We start from the raw sequence: 18485 nt of genomic DNA, 5'->3' as shown, positions 1-18485 counted from the left end.
AAAATGAAACTTCTGAAAATCCTGGTGTCTTCAGGGGCCTCGTTAATTTTGTAAGCTCGATCGACATTGCAATGAAAGAACACTTAGAAAATGCCACTGTGTTTAAAGGTACTTCGAAGACGATCCAGAATGTATCGTTAGAATGCATGTTGTGTGTTTGCAGGGAAAGAATTTCAGAGGAAATAAAACAAGCAAGTTATTTAGCTGTAATGGTAGATGAAACCACTGATGTGTCCACTTCACAACAAATGGTATTAGTATTTCGATACGAGAGAAATGGCATAATTTTTGAGAGATTTTGGATTTTTTATCCAGAAGATTTAGATGCTGAATCTGTTTACAAAGCTGTTTATTCAGAAGTAGACTCGCAACTGGGAGAGAACAAGACGAAATTAATTGCGCAGTGCTATGATGGTGCTGCTGTCATGATAGCCGTGTTAATGGAGTACAAACAAAAATGAGAGAACAGTATATTTTGCGTATTACATTCACTGCTATGCTCATCAGTTTAATTTAGTTCTGCAGAAAGCTGCAGCCATAAACAGTTCTGTGAAAATATTTTTTATTCAATTTGTCAGGTTTCCCAGCATTCTTTACTCGGTCTTCGCAGAGGACAAAACTACTTGACAGTGTTGTGAAAAAGAGACTTCCAAGATTGGCAGCCAAAAGATGGGTTTTCAACATTCAGGCACTTAACACTGTATTTGAGCAAAAGAACGAGCTGATTGAGTGCTTAGAAGATATCTGTAATTCAGAGAAAGCAGTGGACTTGTTTCCAGTGACGTAGCCAGGATTTGTGTATGGGGGGTGTTAAGAAGCATGGTCCCCCCGTACTAAAATGGGGGGGGGGGGGGGGTCGTGTCCGGGGGTCCCCCCCCCCCCCCGGGAAAATTTGGATTTTAAGGTGTAAAATAGTGCTATTTTAGCAGTTTTCTGTACTTAAATTTAAATATTGTAATGGTAAAATGTTATTAATTTTAATATGAAATTTGTTTGAGAGATGAATAAGAAATTAATTAAAGATTTGGTGCTAAGGGCGGGGGGGGGGGGGGGTTTGAACCCCTACCCCCCCCCCCCCCCCCCCTGGCTTCACCCCTGCTTGTTTCTAATTTACACGACACAGTATTTTTATTTTGGCTCGAGATTTTTATCATATCATGCCGCACGCTGACATTTTGTTCAAACAACTGCAAACCACTGACATTGACTCTGGAAAAATCAAAACTGTATTGAGCAGTTTGAAAGTTATGTACAGGTTGCTAGAGATAAAGTGGAGGACATGTGTACTTTAGTGGAGCAAACTGATCAAAACAAAAGGAGAAAATTATCATTTACATTCATAACTGCAAATGCTAAAGAATTCTGCGATGAAATTATTGTTGGCATTAAAGATAGATTTTCGTTTAATGGTCATTTGATAGTTTCTGATCTTCTTCATGTCAATAGTTTTCCAGTGTTTTCAAGTGCATTTCCAGAAGAAGAATTTAGAGTAACTCTTGAAACATACCCGTTTCTATCAAAGGAGCAACTGCGAACATTGCTGCAAGTTTTGTATAGTAGGAATGACTTTCATCAAGCTGATGGTGCTTTGGTTATACTGCAGTTTCTTTTGAGCAATAATCTGGACCAGGACACATTTCCTCGACTTAGTAGTCTTCTGAGGATTATTGTAACAACTCCCATGACAACAAGTGAAGCTGAACGGTGCTTCTCTACTTTCAAGAGGGTCAAGACTTTTCTTCGGAACAATATGTCAGAAGAAAGACTTACTGCTTAAGCAATGTTGTCAATAGACAAGACTCTAATAAATAGCATGCATGATTTTAATCATAGTCATCAACAAGTTTGCTCAGCTAAAAACCAGAATTGATTTTTTTTACAAATAAACTAGCTGCCCGACCCGGCTTCACACGGCTATACTAATGGAAAAAAATTAAGCCAGATCTCCTATTTACAGTAATGGTAAATAAAAAAATTCAGTGAAAATTTATTACAATGCTGTATAATGTACCAGAGAAAATGAATAGCACCGATGGTTTCCCGACTCGTGCACGCAACGTACAACTGATGTACCCGTACTTCGCTACGGCAATCTACAGGCAGATCACTCTTGCGCCGCTCATTATACATGCCCCTCCTTGTGGGTACGCCACTGCCGCGCGATGCCCGTTGCCATGGAGACGCAGAAGGCATGAACAATGCAAAATCCTGTTCTCATGCAGACAAAGTACCCAATGTTTCCTGGTTTTAACCACCCATGGGATCTAATTTTCGGAAAATGTCATCCTGCGTAACATAAGGAACATTACTGTGAAGTTTCAAGTCTGTAAAATATATATACGTACTTGAAAAAAAGGACAATAAAAAAAACAAATTAAACACAGAGAGAGGAAAAAAACAATAGTTTAGGTTTGCGATTTGAAGTGATAAAAAGTATTTAAATACCAATTGAACTCTTATGAGGGTACTGACTGCTTCGTTGTTAATATCACACAGGTGTTTTTTACTTGTATGGGAAAATTAAGAATGATAAGACATCTAGTGCGTGGCAACAATGTTAATAGGCAATAGGAAATAAACTTCTAGCGCCTGCGGCATTGTCAACACACACTTGGTACGTGTACTGCATGTTGTATCTAACACCCTCCAACGCATTTGATTCTAAATTGGACTTTTAGTAAGGATCCCTAATGTTATTGACAATATAATATAGCCTATAGCCTTCCTCGATAAATTTACTATCCAACACTGAAAGAATTTTTCAAATCGGACCAGTGGTTCCTGAGATTAGCGCGTTCAAACAAACAAACAAACAAACAAACTCTTCAGCTTTATAATATTAGTATAGATAATGGTGCAACACCTTTGTAGCATTAAAGTTTGTAAAATCATATTTTTTAGCTTCACATTGTTTTCAGGTGCAACACTTTGATAAGCCAGCCCAGCCAGCCCAGCCACAAATTTGAAAAATCAAGAACATCAAACATAATTTTTTATTATTTATGTGAGGCTTGATCAGCGATCTACCATTTCGAATTACACTTTAAAATCTCTTAAAAAAACAACTAGTCTGCTCAATAAGCTTCGTTGTGTTAATTCGGGCTACAAATACAGACATGAGTTTATGTAATAAACGAAATATATCTTTCATGACTCCAAGATAAGCAGTAACTGCTTGCTACAGACAAGTATTTATGGATATACTTCCATGCCAATTTCATTTTTACAACTAGCGATCTCTCTCTTTTTTTTTTGTAACATGTTTATTAAAAAATATAGCTTATTATTGAAAAAATATGGTACTTCAATGTTCTTTGATTAGGAATAAGATTAAATGGTGAATTGCAATAAAAACAAAATAACACGACACCGAAAGGATTATCGATATATCGCAAAACACCTAAATGCAAATTAATAAACCACCTAACAGCAAAATGCAAGTTATATCAAAGAATTAAGTAGCAACTAACCAAAAACTTAATTAAAATCATAAAATAAGTAATCTTTTAATACTTGAAATTCAAAGAATATTGTTATTTTCTGACAAATGCTCGCTAATTTATTTTTATTGCTCCCAGTGTATTTATTTTGGACAAAATTAATATAAATTATTGTATCGTAAAAATGCAGCATATAAATTTTACCACTATTTTGGTGGAGTACGTATTACAAAACTGCTTTGAAATTGGACTGAAAATAAAACTATAAAATGTTGTGTCTATAACTGATACTAATATCTCTATAACAGTGTCATTTTGACTAATACATTATGCACTTTTTCAATACAATGATTTGTAATAAGGATGACCAACTTATGGGAAAAAATAAAATATAAGGGTTTTTTAAAAAATGTTCCGAGGGATTAATGCAAAAATGAGTAACTAATAACTGTTTCAAGTTAAAAAAAAAAAAAGTAAACTTTTTCCAAAATATTTTATTAATTGTGGTACAAACCCCATGTAAATATATTGTCATTAAATTTAATATTTAAAAATTAGGTATTTGTCAATTAGAGTTAAGTTTTGATTGAAAAGGCTGATTAGTTTCAAGATTTTAATTGCATTTTGGTGCTTTGTGGTGTATTAACTTTAATTTTGGTGTTTTATGGTGTATAGACATGCTTTTCGGTTTTATTTATTTATTTATTTATTTATTTATAAATTGTGACATGCACACCAACACTCTGAGGAGTGACACCACAGACAAAGGACACAAAACAAAAAAAAAATTAATAAACAAAAAAATATTAATAAATTCAAAAATACAGAAAATTAGTGGATTAAGAATACACGGTTAATTAAATTGGCTGCAAGTGCTACTAAAATAATTTACTATTTTAGCAGCACTTGCAGCAATACGCCACATGTACTTGTCCCTAGCTATAATGGGGGGCTTACCGCTCGTGCAGACCTGGCGAGATGAGTCCCAGGTGAGAAGGGAGCATCTCCGGGGAGTAGCGCAGGCCGTACAGGTGGTAGGAGGGGTGGAGGGGCGGGAACAGGGGCTGCCGCAGCATCCCACAGCGCTCCAGATACATCTGCTCTTCCAGCCTGCAAGCCAGGCCAGTCACCGGCCATTAGAACAGCGTGTATTTATTTTTGAATACACCTGTTTAGCAAACACAAACCTTCAAGGGGCAAACAAACACAGATAAATACAAGCTAGAAAAAAATCACACCTAACCTCAATCAATTACAGATACTGATAATAAAAAACCAATATAATTTAATATTTATGAATACTGCAAGGCAAAAGGATGTACAAAAACCTATTTTGCACAAACTTCAGTGTGATGTGTAAAAATATTGTAGGAATACATCATGGGTACACTGCAAAAAAAAAAAGACCAGTTAAAAATGGAAAAAAAATCGAGGTTAGATCATCTGCCCCATAACAGGCAAAAGTATATAGCTAAAAAAAAAATTTCATTTTGTTAAGACTAGGAATAAAATTGACACCATTCTGATCATGTCTCAATACCTTAACCCTTTGTTTTGTAGTGGTATTTCTATGATACCACTTAGAAAAAAATGTCACTATTCGCAATGCTTCAGTGGTATTGCCGAAATACCTCGCGCGAGTAAGCCTTGTGCTGATATCAGGCGATCCTAACAAGAACAAGCAACATTGACTGCTTTAATTTTTTCCTTCCGCCACGTCTGCTAAAATTTACACAGTGGATTCTAATATTTATTTTCAATATATTTCTGTGTGCCTCAAAGGGTTAACTCCGGTTCCATAAAAACTGATGTCAATTCGGTCGGTTTTTGCCACATTATGTGGTGTGGTGTATGCTTGCCTGTAGGCGTGCTGGAGGTGCGGGGGGTAGAGTCCCGGGTGGTAGGGACTGTAGGCGGCCGCCGCGGCCGCGGGGTCCATGGCGAAGGGCGGCGGGGGGGGCCCCGGGGGCGCGGGCGGGTGCTCCGGCCGGTACGGCTGGAAGCCGCTCCGAGTCAGCAGCTGGGGCTCCGCGGGCGGGCCCCGCCCCGGGAACAGCTGGGAGTCCTCGGCACGACTGGCCCCGCCCACGCCCCGAGCGCCCTCGTGGGGGAGCGCGCGCTCCTGGAACAACGTTGTCCCGGGTCAGCTCCCCTCCACGCCGTCTCTTTAACTCACATGCACGATACCAGCTGCGGTGCCCGGCAATGTACTGTTTGCTAGTTAGAGCAACATGTACAGCGCAAACACAATGGACTAGAGACCCGGAAATTTCTGCGGATTCCTACGGCCTCGGGATAGGATTCAAAGTTGTAGGTGTGCTCAAAACCATGTTCACTTTCCCAAATGGTTGATTTCTTAGCGAGAAACATTTTTATCCTTGTTGTTTGGCACTATCTGATTCGCTTACTTCTCTCCTGGCTGGGCATCGTTGGCTCACGGGTCGTAGAGAGGGGCGTGTTCAAACAACTGCGTGCCAATCATGAACACAGTGCGAGAGTGTGAAGGTTTGCATTCTAGCTTGCAACTTAATGAATCCACGAAATTTCCGGGTCTCTAACAATGACTTTTACTTAATGATTAAATTACTGACAAAATCAACTTAATCCAAAACACATGCAAAGTAAATTGTTAGAGAAAGAAATAACACAAATCTACTCAAAAAGAAAATATCGAGATCCTAGAAAACTCCACGGTAAGACGTGACGGACGCACCGAATGATAGCGCGTTTGAAATTCAGGGAACCGACATTCATTGACAAAGTTCGAAACTGAACAGTTATTAGCGCCGTTGGTTCGCTAGCAGCCGCGAGCTCCACTAAGTGGATGGGTCTCACCAAGGAGAAGTACATGAAGTTGCCAAACCTCACTATATAGAGAAATGACACACACACTGTTTGTATGTCTGTGACCTATGATTTTGTGTTATAAAAATTAATTTACCCACGCGATCAGTTGAACAATATAGAAGTTGATGCTCTGCAGAAGCCATCTAGTGGAGAGTTACAAAAAAAATGGCTAGCATAAAAACCTTCTACATGAAAAAAAAAAAAACACTTTGATGTGCCAACTTTCAAGTTGATCAGTCAAATAGTGTCAGAGTTTATCAACTTCACATACACCAATATCCATTTTTATACCTATATAATGATAAATACCAACGAAATTTACAATGAAGTAATATTCAAAAAATATAAATCTCCTCAATTGTGCTGTTCGGGCATAAATAAATATGAACAAGAAAGATATTTAATCTGGTACATTCGGGGACACAGCAAAGTGACGCTTGCCAGATTATCGAATGTCGATATTGTTTTACTGGGAATGCGAAAGAAAATTGATTATATAGTACAATGGTATCTGCATTTTTTTCCCTTATAGCAACTTTTAGATAAGCATTAATCTAATTCAAAAATGATAATGGAAATTAACCTGTGAAATGTCAAATATAACCAGCCAGAAAACAGGAAACACTGTATTGAAATGAACATTCTGACAGTAATGATAAATACTGAGAGAACTAAAACTACCGGTAGTGCAATAATGCCTCTTAGTGGCCAAGGAATCCACCCAAATGATTAAATTTAAAAAAAAAATAAAAAACCCACTTTTACCATAAATTAATAGTTTTAAAATGCATGCTTCTGTCAGGAAAGAACTAAAAATTAAATGGTTTACTAGTAGCCATTGAATTTTTCAACCATCCACCTCCTGGCTTCATCATCAGATCAGTTCGGTGATACCAAATTATTGTAATGTCATCCGGATTACACGTACTTGCAAAGTTTCAAATCAATACGACAATATTAGAAGTAGGTCAAAATCTATTCCCAAGATTTGTTTGCATAGTCAGAAGTTATGCTAATAAAAAGTGTTAAACAATCTGAAGGCGAGTGGCTCCATAGTGCTGGATTACTGAATGTTCTGAACACTTTCAGTATGTTGAGACAAGATTTTGGTGTTATTGTTTTTATTAGTAAAAAATAACATTTTTAATTCTTACTCCACATAAATAGTGGTAAAATTTATATGCTGAAATTTAACGGTAAAATAATTTGTAATAAACTGTTCTAAAACAGATACATTCAGAACAAAAAAAAAATTGCGGGCATTTGTAATTTCCAAGTGATTCAATAAGAGATGTATAATCAAACAAATAAAATCAAATTTTCCTGTTCCATGCACTTTGGTACAATTATTTGTGTGGAAAAGTTTGCTTAAATGCTACTTAATTCCATGATATAACTTGCATTGCGGTGCTATATGGTGCATTAACTGCATTTCAGTGTTATGTGGTGTTATCACATGGCTTTTCAGTGTTGTTTAGGTTTTATCGCCATTCACCACGTAATCTCGTCCCTAGTCATATGCATTTAGTATGAACTGAGACTAGTTTCAATGACCATATTTAATTATTGTCAGTCGCACCACTTAAATGTAAGGGAACCACACAGTTTAAACTGACGTCAGCCAGGGCTATGCCCTCCCTAAGCCCGATGTGCCACACCCCACTTCAGGCCCGCACTCCAAACCACCGGCACCCTCTGTGGCCCGGCATTTCAGACTTGTTCTTCGGTGCATAAAAAATTTAAATTTCTCATCAAGTTTCGGCAGTTAGAACATTTCCAATTTAATTATAAGAGATTGTGCTTTGATCATTGCTCCACACCTCAAAAGCTTAAAATTTTTATCACAGGTTGTCCATAGATGCTTACTTGAGCTTAGAAAATTGCTAAGATATTAATGACCTTACACTTCTCTAAAAATTTCACATTTTATGTACATTTACTAAAAAGTTAAAAAAAAAAAATAATTTACAGAAGACAACTCTTTCAACAAAGCAGAATCCACTAAAACCATTTCTTATTCAGATTTATCACGAAAATATTCTATAGGAAAAGTAGTTGTAATCAATTAACTAATGACAAACATTTGACACTATAAACTACATTTCACTACGTAAAATAAATTTCTGAATAATGACCTCATGTACAGTAACACACTTATTTCAATCAACACTATGTAACCAGCTCTGCTCATCTGAATATTATTTAATATAACTTTGAAACCATGTATTATTGGTTGAGACCACACAAAAGTTTAACAGCACAAATTTGTCATTAATATACATTATATTTCACAGGGTAATTGAAAAGTTTTTACCCCACAACTGCAAAAATTCACACACATTTTCTGCATTCCCAAAATTCAAGACATTGCGACACTGAACAGTACAAATAATTACAGATAATGTTTGTACTTAGTAAATATTATTAATTTTCCTGTATTTCCAGGTTTTAGAGACACTCTCCCTGTTTTTAAACTTTCCTTTATATGTAGAAACCCAGAAAATGTATAATAGTTTTGAAAAATTTGATATTATCCTAAATGAATAATCCATGACTATGCTACCACCCTCTTTAATAAAATTGAATTGATTACCAGTCCATTATTTTGTATATTTTAAAATTGTCTGATATTTGGAACTTGGGGGAAAAAAAATCCAAATATTTATTTCTCACCTATGGACGTGAAAAATTTTATGAACACATTAAATGCATCTTGGATGATAAAATTACATCTACTAAATTTGTCAAGCCTGTCTTCTTACAAAACAGAATAAATTATAGCAATGCCTAGTTAGTAAAAAAAAAAAAAAAAATTGTCCTAAATGTTGAGTGTTATGAGGTTTCAACATATCAATCAAGGCTCAAATGCAGTTCTTGCGATGTTGATCGACTTGGAGGTTGGTTCGAACCAGACCCATCGCCATGAGGAGTTGACCATGGCGTGATGGGGTGGTGGTTCTCCATAGCCTCCCGCGGTATGGGGTCGAAGCATGAGAAAAAAGGGTCTACAAAATCAGGGTCATTTTAAAATAATAAACAAAATGAAAAATACAAAATAAATCTACTATTCGCTGGAAAATACAGATTTTTTTTTTTCAGTCTGAGAACAAAAAAAAAAATTTTTTTTGAGATATTTAGGTACAAGTGTTTTGTAAAAAAAAAATACAAGTTTGCCAACGGTTGCTGGGAATTAACGTTTTGTGACTTCCAGCACAATTAACGTTTTGTGATTTACAGCACGTTAACTGTTCATTTCATGACTTTCGTGACCATTGCTTCAGTTTTGTAACTTCTTCCTGACTTTAGTGACACTTTCGTGGGGCGACTGAATTGTTGCCAGCCCTTTTTCTAACAGTATTGTTTTTGAAAGGTTGTCTGAATTGTTGTCCCTTGGAAGGGCAGCCCATCAGGATTTTTCTGACAGTGGTGTTTTTGAAAGCTTGTCTGAATTGTTGCCCCTTGGATGGGCAGCCCTTCAGGATTTTTCTGACAGTGGTTAGTTTGTAAAGTGACCTAACCTAACCTAACCACTGTCAGAAAAATCCTGAAGGGCTGCCCATCCAAGGGGCAACAATTCAGACAACCTTTCAAAAACACCACTGTCAGAAAAATCCTGATGGGCTGCCCATCCAAGGGGCAACAATTCAGACAACCTTTCAAAAACACCACTGTCAGAAAAATCCTGATGGGCTCCCCATCCAAGGGACAACAATTCAGACAACCTTTCAAAAACACCACTGTCAGAAAAATCCTGAAGGGCTGCCCATCCAAGGGGCAACAATTCAGACAACCTTTCAAAAACACCACTGTCAGAAAAATCCTGATGGGCTGCCCATCCAAGGGACAACAATTCAGCTCCTCCACTTTCGTGACCCGTAGACATCCTGTGCACGCTGCAGAATGCAGCACAACTGAGTGTTTCACCTTGCGGGAGTCCTGGGCCGGCGCCGCGGGAGGGGACGACCCGCGGACTAGCGGAGGAGGTCCCCTGGCCTTGGGGGACACCTGTCTCGCAGGCGTCGTCTCCGCCTCGCTCTCTCGCTCTGGAACCACACCACCACGCTCTGCTGGCACTCCCACGCAACAGGTCCCAAAACTAGGGTTGATCCTGTTCAAGATCATCATTTCATGTTCACATTAAACACTGTTTAACTTAAAAACACTTTTTGAAACACTTAGCTCTCAAAAAATAAAAAAAAATAAAAAAGAATGTATTTTGCACAGTTAAATGCCAAAGGTATATTTTTAATGTATTTGTGCAGTACAAACATGGATTGCACAACTGAAACTTTTTAGGTTAAAGGCAATGTTAATGGATACTTCATAATTATTTAAATTTCTTTCAAAAAATGTTTGTCAAAATCTTTAAAATTTTGAGAATTAAGAAAGTAAAAAAAGGCATTTTCAAAGCAATTGTTGATAAATTATCAATATTTTGACAATGTTATTCGATAAAATTCATTGAGGTGTTTGCCTAGGCAGGGGTGTACGTATGTTGGTTACCTGCAATAACAGAAATGGTGAAAATGGTTAGGTTAAATGGTAAGTGCAATGGTCGCTGGTGTGTCTATTGCGGTGTCTCTTGTAACAGAAAGGCTGAGGAGCATGCAGTCTTCTAACCGTGCATGAAGAAACTACGAGAATAAGTGGTGAACCCTGACATTTTACGGCACAGAAATTAAGATAAAGGTGTAAAGCATGTATCCAATTGCTTTCAAAGATTCTCACCTAGCAAAAATTCAGATAACACCTGTCATGTCCTAAACCAATTTTTACTCTTCAAAAATTATAGTTCAAACACCGTATCTGGGAACAGAACTCCCATTCCGACCTCAACATATTCTTCAATTCTTTCAAACTGTGTGGGTTCTTGTGAAGTTATGCACACTGTATGTGTGCAGACAAGCGTGGCCCTGAACTCATTCTTCGTTTTTTACGTTTAACTATAAACGGACCTACAAGCACCACCTGGGTGGATCTCGCAACTCCTAGCCAACTGTGCAGTACGTTGACCTAGCACATGAGTCAGGCTCCGCAGTAGCAATGCACACCTACAGTCTTTAGCACTACTGAAAAAAATTTCAGTGCCTATGAAACAAATTAGTGCTAGTTAAATTTTTCTTCATTTAATTTTTGGACAAAAAGAACACAATTTAGTGTGTTGAAATATTTATAATTATTTTCAAGAATGTAACAGTTCTGCTTTGCTCGACACATTCGTACAGGTCACTGGGCTCGTGGCGATGCTATTCAGGCGAGTGGCAGGTAGACGTACACTGAAAGTTGGCCTTGAGAATGGCTCGCAAATATGTTCGTTTAAAGACCCCGCCTACTTGGACTCGCATACGGTGTGCGCAGCTTCAGGAAAAAAATGTGAGCAAATCAAATGTGTAAACATCTAATCTTGGAAACTAACATTTTCATGTGTTCTCGTGTTGCAAATAAACTTATAATACGATAGATACTCTGACTCCAAATTTAACGTAGAATTGTTTAAAATAATGCTGAGTGTGACATAAATATGAAAAAAGCATTTTCAACTGTATTTCTTGACGCAAATCGCACGTAGTTTTCGCACCTGCCACCATAATTCGCTGCTGGAGCAGCTATGTCGACTAGCGAATCATTTCATTTACAGACCAAAATTTTTAACTTTATGATGAAACTGCTCCGAAAAAAGCGAAAAAGACGGGTAAAAGTAGTAGACACCTGCTATCAACCTGATTTTTTGACAATGAATATAATTAAAATACTGCTAATCTTGTTCAAATTCATTAAATGGTTAATCTTAATAATATAAAGTTTCCCTTTTCCTTCATGAGCTTTGGTTTGCACCATCCGCCACATATGGCAGCACCCTGGTGACAATTCCATTCCTATCGAATTCCATTCCATTCACGAAATTACTCCTACCAAATGCTGTACAAAGAGAGTTAAGATGTTTGCAATTCAAAAACACAATTTAAAAATAGCTCAAGATATCCAAGTGGAGTGTGTTTTCAAACAGAAATTAAGAATACGCTGAGGGTGGATGAGTGGATCTGGTTCCATATTTCGTTTTCAAACTATAGATATGGCTAAAATGTGCCATTTTCAGAATGATATTTAGGAATGAAACTCCTGGTAGATATTCTTAAAAGCACACAGGAAATTGCATTAAAACTTTATCTTCATTTATCCACCCTATAATGGTAGTCATCATTTAAAACTCTTCGCTGCCCTATGCATGACGAGAAGACTGCGCCAGTCCACAGCGCTAGAAGCAGCAGCGTGCATCATGTTTATCATCCCGCCTCACTGACACAGATACATGCAGACAGGGGCGCAACAACAGGCGGGGGGGGGGGGGGGCAAGGGTATTTTGCCCCCTCTCTGAAACCTTGAAGTGGGGGCAAACGGGGCCAAGAAAGTGATGTGTAATAAATTTTTAGATAATAAAACTGCTTAAATAGCACCATTTTCCACCGTGAAATACAAATTTTCCCGGGGGAGGACCCCCGGACCACCCCGCTTCAATAGGGGGGATCGATGATTCTTTATAAAAAAGTATATTGCCCCCCTTTGGAAATTTAGTTGTTGCGCCCCTGCCCATGGCTAACTGAAGCCCCTCGCCCTGCGTGAAGCCGGGGCGACGCAGCGCGCACTCACCCGACGGAGGCACGGCCTGCTTGGCCAGGTTGCGGAGGCGCGCCGCAAAGGAGCCGCTGCCGGAAGGGGGCGGCTGGGAGGTGGGCACCGCCCCGGGGCCGGGCCCCGGGACAGTGTGGCCCGCGGGCAGCGGGGCCGACCGGTGGTGCTTGCTCTGCTGCGCGACCGACGGAAGCACGTGGCCCGCGGGCGGCTTCGAGCCGGGGGGCAGGCCTGCACACACGGGGACACCCCCTTCAGCATGCGTCCGTCACGGCACTTCAGGCGAACACATGTACAGATGCAGATCCTTCAAAACCACGGCCATACCACGATTTTTCTGGATTTAATGCGGGAATACCAAAGAGCAAAGATATTTTAAACAAAATGTAACAAGCTGTTCCAGGGGCCGCAAACCTGTAGGATTCTCAAGAACAGCCTGCGGAAATTTCCGGGGGGGGGGGGGGGGGGGGGGGGGGGGTGTGCACGGCCTGAGAGTTTTGCACGTGCGGTTAACCGATACGTCATCTCTGGATACAGTTCTCGTATGTTGTATGCTGCCCATATTTTTGCCTACATGCACGCAATAAGCATGAAACTTTTAAACATAGAGAAAGTTTTCCATAAGACATAGTTTTGACAACAAAAAACCCGATTCACAGTCACGCTTTTGCCAATGCAGGCAGGCCCCCTCGGTGAGGGGCTTCTGAACTCCAGAGGGGGGGGGGGGGGGGCAGGCACAGTATGTACACAGTTGCAGTCTTGTGCAAACTTGATAACTCGCTAGAAAATAGCAATCCCCCAGAAAATAAACCAAACTTCAGAAGACTCAATTGCTGCCGGACTACACAATGTAAAGAATCGAAGAAGCTGTACAGCTCTGATTGTACAAGTACTTTTCTGTGGGGTGAGGCCTTGCAAGATATTGCCGAAAACCAGTTTAAATCAATGAGACCAAACAATTACATTAAGACACAATAAAAAAAAATTCTGCAATCATTTTGGGAAATAGATCTAGAGCAATTTTTCTACACGTCCAAAATACTAGCAATTTGCATTCTGTAACTATATATTGTTGTAATGTAATTGAAAGATGCTTCAATACAGCAGAATAAATATTAGTGCTTTTAGTTTCCTAATATATTGATTGCTTGATTGTTACACTTGTGATTGGGCTTCCGCAACTAAACTCTGAATAGATGACACTAAGCTTATAGTTTCCCTTACCAAGAAGACATTTTAAACTTACTTACTTTTTGTTAAGAAGCTAAAATTATTAATCGAGAAAATTAGTTGTTTGATTACATATAAAAACAAAACAAAAATTGGGGTTAAACAATTTTTTTGTACCTAGAAGTTACTAGTCTCAAAATATGTGTTATATTTTCTGAAGAAAAGTCTAATTAAATTTAACCATTTCAGTATTAATAAGATTTAATTTTTAAGGTGATTACAATGTTACAGGAATCATTTATGAACATAATAAAATTACCAACAAAACTTAAGCTAGCACACTCAAATTTTTGAAACAATCCATTAAAAAACTTAATAAAAGCACTTCACAATTATCATCTACCAGTGTACTTTTTGTTTCCTTCTAACACACTATTTTTCACTAAGTCAAGACTAACACAAGCATTAGAGTAGAAAGGAAGGTAAAAAATAGCATAAGAACAAAATGTGTAATGTCACAAGCCCAGAACAGAAAGAAAGAAAAAAATCAAGTTAATACATACAAAATTTAGTTTTAATTCAAATTTTGTATTAATAATACCACACAGCAACAAGACATACTGCATACAATAAATATCTTGCAAAAAAAATAATAATTTCACATATAAGGTTAGCTTAAACTCACAATTAGAACTAAAAACAAACTTCAAGTAAGAAAATTAATTTACTGCAGATTACTCATATTTGGTGAAACTATACAATTTACTACCCTAACGTGAGCATTGAGTAAGAGGGGGGGGGGGGGGGGGGGGGGGTTCAAATTAGGGCCAGAAGCATAGTTCTTATAAACATTGCTCAGTTCAAGGGCTGCAGATACTCTAGTTAATATTTAATAAATATTGAAGAAGTGGTGTTCATTCAGTTCTTAAGAACATCCTGTAGGGCCATAGGAAAACATGTCTGGAAAAGGTCAGGCAATCAGTCAAATATAAGATAATCTTGTATTTTTTATTTAAAAATATTAACTGGGCATTAAGTGGATGCTACAGGCCACTTTGGGTCACAGAGCCGGTGAAAGATAAATTTATTTAGGGTTATCATCAAGAAAGTTTAAAAACAAAAAAAAAAAAGTTATGGACAAAAAATTGTTTAAATTTGCAAGTTCTTGGTATTGAAATTGCAGTCGGTGATGACGTATGTGAAGCCATCCCAACCTGTACACTTGCTGCATCACCACACTGCTTGTCGCTACGCTACTTTGATCTCACGACCTGGGTTATCTACAGTCACGACCCCCTTCCACAAACATGGACAATATTGATACATGACAATTTCTTGTCAGATCATGCAGAGGCAGATGGCACTGTATGACTAGCAGGTTCACAACCAAGTAGCACAGTTCATTCCCACGATGTCACGATCATGACAAAGCCTACTGAAGTAACACTTCTCTGCAGCTGGTAGTGTAGGTTGCGACAATGTCATTACAGCACAACAAAAACAAAATATGCGTGTACTTACGTACATGTATTAAAAGTTATACTCACTAACTTTAATTGCGTATTCAAACAATTAATAGAAATAAAATAATGACTGCAATATCATGTTTTATAAATACAGTTGCTAAAGTATAAATTCAATCAAATTAAATTTTTAAAATATATACTCAGTATTCAATATTAATACATACAAGTGTATAAAATTTATTAATTTAGTAAAATAATCAATATACATGCAGAATTTTTACTATAATATATTAATTTTAATGATTTATTCAATAACAAGTAATAATACAACATTTATAATGCAAATAAATAATACATACAACACTGCCATGAAAACGGCCAGGAGACTACTAAACCTTCCAGCGACAATGGGAGCTACAAGCTACCTGACTGTTATACACGCCGGAACATAACCTAAGTTATATGAAAACACTAAAAAGTTTGTAAACACATTTTCTATCGCTAATATTCACAATAAATGAATGTTGCATTCAATGTTGCAGATTGTATCTTAATTACTTCATACTCATCGAGATTTTTTTCCATAAAGGTTGCAGACAAATGTTTTCACAATTAGATGAAGACAGTAATATTATTCTTATTTTAAATGGAAATTGTGCTAAATTGCACTAGGAAACACCAAAATTACGCTTCAAGGGGTGGGAAAAGGATATGAAGACTGTTTTTTAGAATTATTACGTAGACAGTGACATTTTACTTATTTTGAAGGTTAAGTATGTAAAATTTCATCAAGTTCAGAATAAAAAAATTTCATTTGTATAAAAACATGGAAACAAACTCTTCTTTATATTTATGTATGTAAACATCTATGAATACACAATCATTTTGAATATGTTTATAAGATTTATTTTCATTGTAAGTAAAAAATAAATGTTCTATGACTACGTAGCATAAAATAATCAAAACAGGACTGGTTTTGTGCATTTAAAGATAATTATTGTAACACCTACTTAAAAAATAAGCAATTTTCTTTAACTATGGTGTTATATATAACATGTAATAATGAGTGTCATAAGAAATTGTAAAAAAACATAAATTGAAACAGACGAGTCACACATAATACCATGGTGCTAAATACATCTATTGTAATTATTGTAACAATCTATAATCCTAAAATTATAAGTATTTCTAAGTTGTGAATACTTCTTTGTGAGAATCTTTGAAGTTTATAAATGTATTCCAGAACATTTTCGCTATCACGAAGCTTTATTTGGCACACAGATAAGCTTAATATGTTCCCTGGAGTTCATATAAGTGATTATACATAGTTTAATGCCGCAACACGCAGAAAACTTCAGCACCAACGCACTTATGGAATTTGAACTTCAAAAACCACTTTGATCAGTCAGCAACATCGTAATTGTTGGAACCAAACATTGCAGAACTTTTCCAGTAGAAAACTTGGAAAAAAATGTATATTCTAAATGGCCAAAATACCCAATCACACATGCGCTAACGGCGTAGCATAAGGCCCTGCTGCTAGAATGCAATGCATTATGTGTCTTCCGTTTTTTTTTGACGACTTTCCTACATTGTTCTACAATATTTGCTTTCTCATTCCAAATTTTCCTTTACAAACTGCTAAGTTTCAGAAACATTGTAAAAAAAATTTTGAATTGCATTTTGTGTTGTCTAAATGTATTTGCACTCTGTGGTGTATATAACGAGACACGCTGTAGTCAGTGGCTGATCCAAGGGGGGGCACCAGGGGCAAGTGCCCCCCCCCCCTCCCCAGATAAACCAGTTGCCTGCTACATTAATATTGTCGACAAAAATGATTATTTCTGAAACAAATAAAATATTTTAATATAATTAATGAATTTCTTGTAGAATCATAAAATCTGGTGGTTGGATGTTATGTGTAGTTTGAGTAGATTACATACAAATTTTGTAATTTTAAGACATTTTTTCTCTGGCTATTCTGAAATCCTCTGGATCAGCCACTGTAATGTTCGGATGGACTGGGGTCGCCACTGTTCAGTCAAGAGCTCGCACCTGCAGCGCACCGAAGGGGTGACCAGGACGATGAAGGGGGTGAAGGGGTGAAGAGTTGAAGGGGAGGGGAGGGTAATAAATAAGTCAGTCGGCGAGGCGAGGCGATGCGAGGCGGTAGCTCACAACGAAAAGGAGGGGAGGGGGACAATCGCAGGAGGGGGAGTGGGTCACGCGATCGATACCCGGCGGGCTTCGCGCCGACATGCAGGCGGCTATGGCGGCGTCACGGCCCCCCGACCCCCACCACCCCCGCCACCGCGGGGCGCGAACAGGCGTCCCTTCGTCACGCCATCGACCGCCCCCCACCCCCCTTCACCCTCCACCATCCACCCACGGCGAGCAGCGCCAAGACGCGGGAACCTGCCGACAATTAGCGCGCCGAAACCCCGGCTGGCAAGGGAAGCCTTCATTTTCACAGACGAGAGAGCCAAACGCCCGATCGTGCATCTTCGGTTTTTTTTTTTGTTCATTGTGAATAAATATTGGCGGTGTTGATAAAAGGATACTAATGGTCAATTAGGTTAGGTTAGCTACATTATAAATACTTTAAAACATTGTGGGACGGTTGATTTGGTTAGGATAGCTACATTAGAGACACGGAAGAAAAAAAAAAACATGAACTTCGGGGAACTTCGGGTTTTGGCACTCTTCGTCTGTGAAAAGAAGGCTTCCCGGCTGGCAAGCCTGTTCAGTAGTTCGGTGCGATATCCAAGAGCCTTCACAGGCCCTCGCCTGCACTCGGGGAACGAGTAGTTCTGCCTCCGTGCTTCATTTTTGAAGTACTTCTTCAGGCGACTTATGAAGAAATTTGTGAATTTTTACTATGCACGTGCACCATGCAACGAAAATGTCACAGGATTAAAAAAAAGGCAAATAA

The 18485-nt window shown here is 38.2% G+C and overlaps 1 protein-coding gene across 1 annotated transcript in view; it reads right to left on the bottom strand.

The window, feature by feature from the left end:
• Window positions 1-18485, bottom strand: part of LOC134539630 (uncharacterized) — a 144713-nt gene that overhangs the window by 6316 nt on the left and 119912 nt on the right. The window contains exons 8-11 of the mRNA XM_063381815.1: window positions 12936-13148; window positions 10212-10330; window positions 5300-5562; window positions 4398-4550 (exon numbers count right to left, since the gene is read on the bottom strand). Of these exons, the coding sequence (XP_063237885.1) occupies window positions 4398-4550; window positions 5300-5562; window positions 10212-10330; window positions 12936-13148 (748 nt within the window). The remainder of the gene's footprint in view (window positions 1-4397; window positions 4551-5299; window positions 5563-10211; window positions 10331-12935; window positions 13149-18485) is intronic.

Source organism: Bacillus rossius, chromosome 15 (genome assembly GCF_032445375.1).
Source record: "Bacillus rossius redtenbacheri isolate Brsri chromosome 15, Brsri_v3, whole genome shotgun sequence".
Taxonomy (NCBI): Eukaryota; Metazoa; Arthropoda; class Insecta; order Phasmatodea; family Bacillidae; genus Bacillus; species Bacillus rossius.
This window is presented reverse-complemented; position numbering and strand designations above follow the sequence as displayed.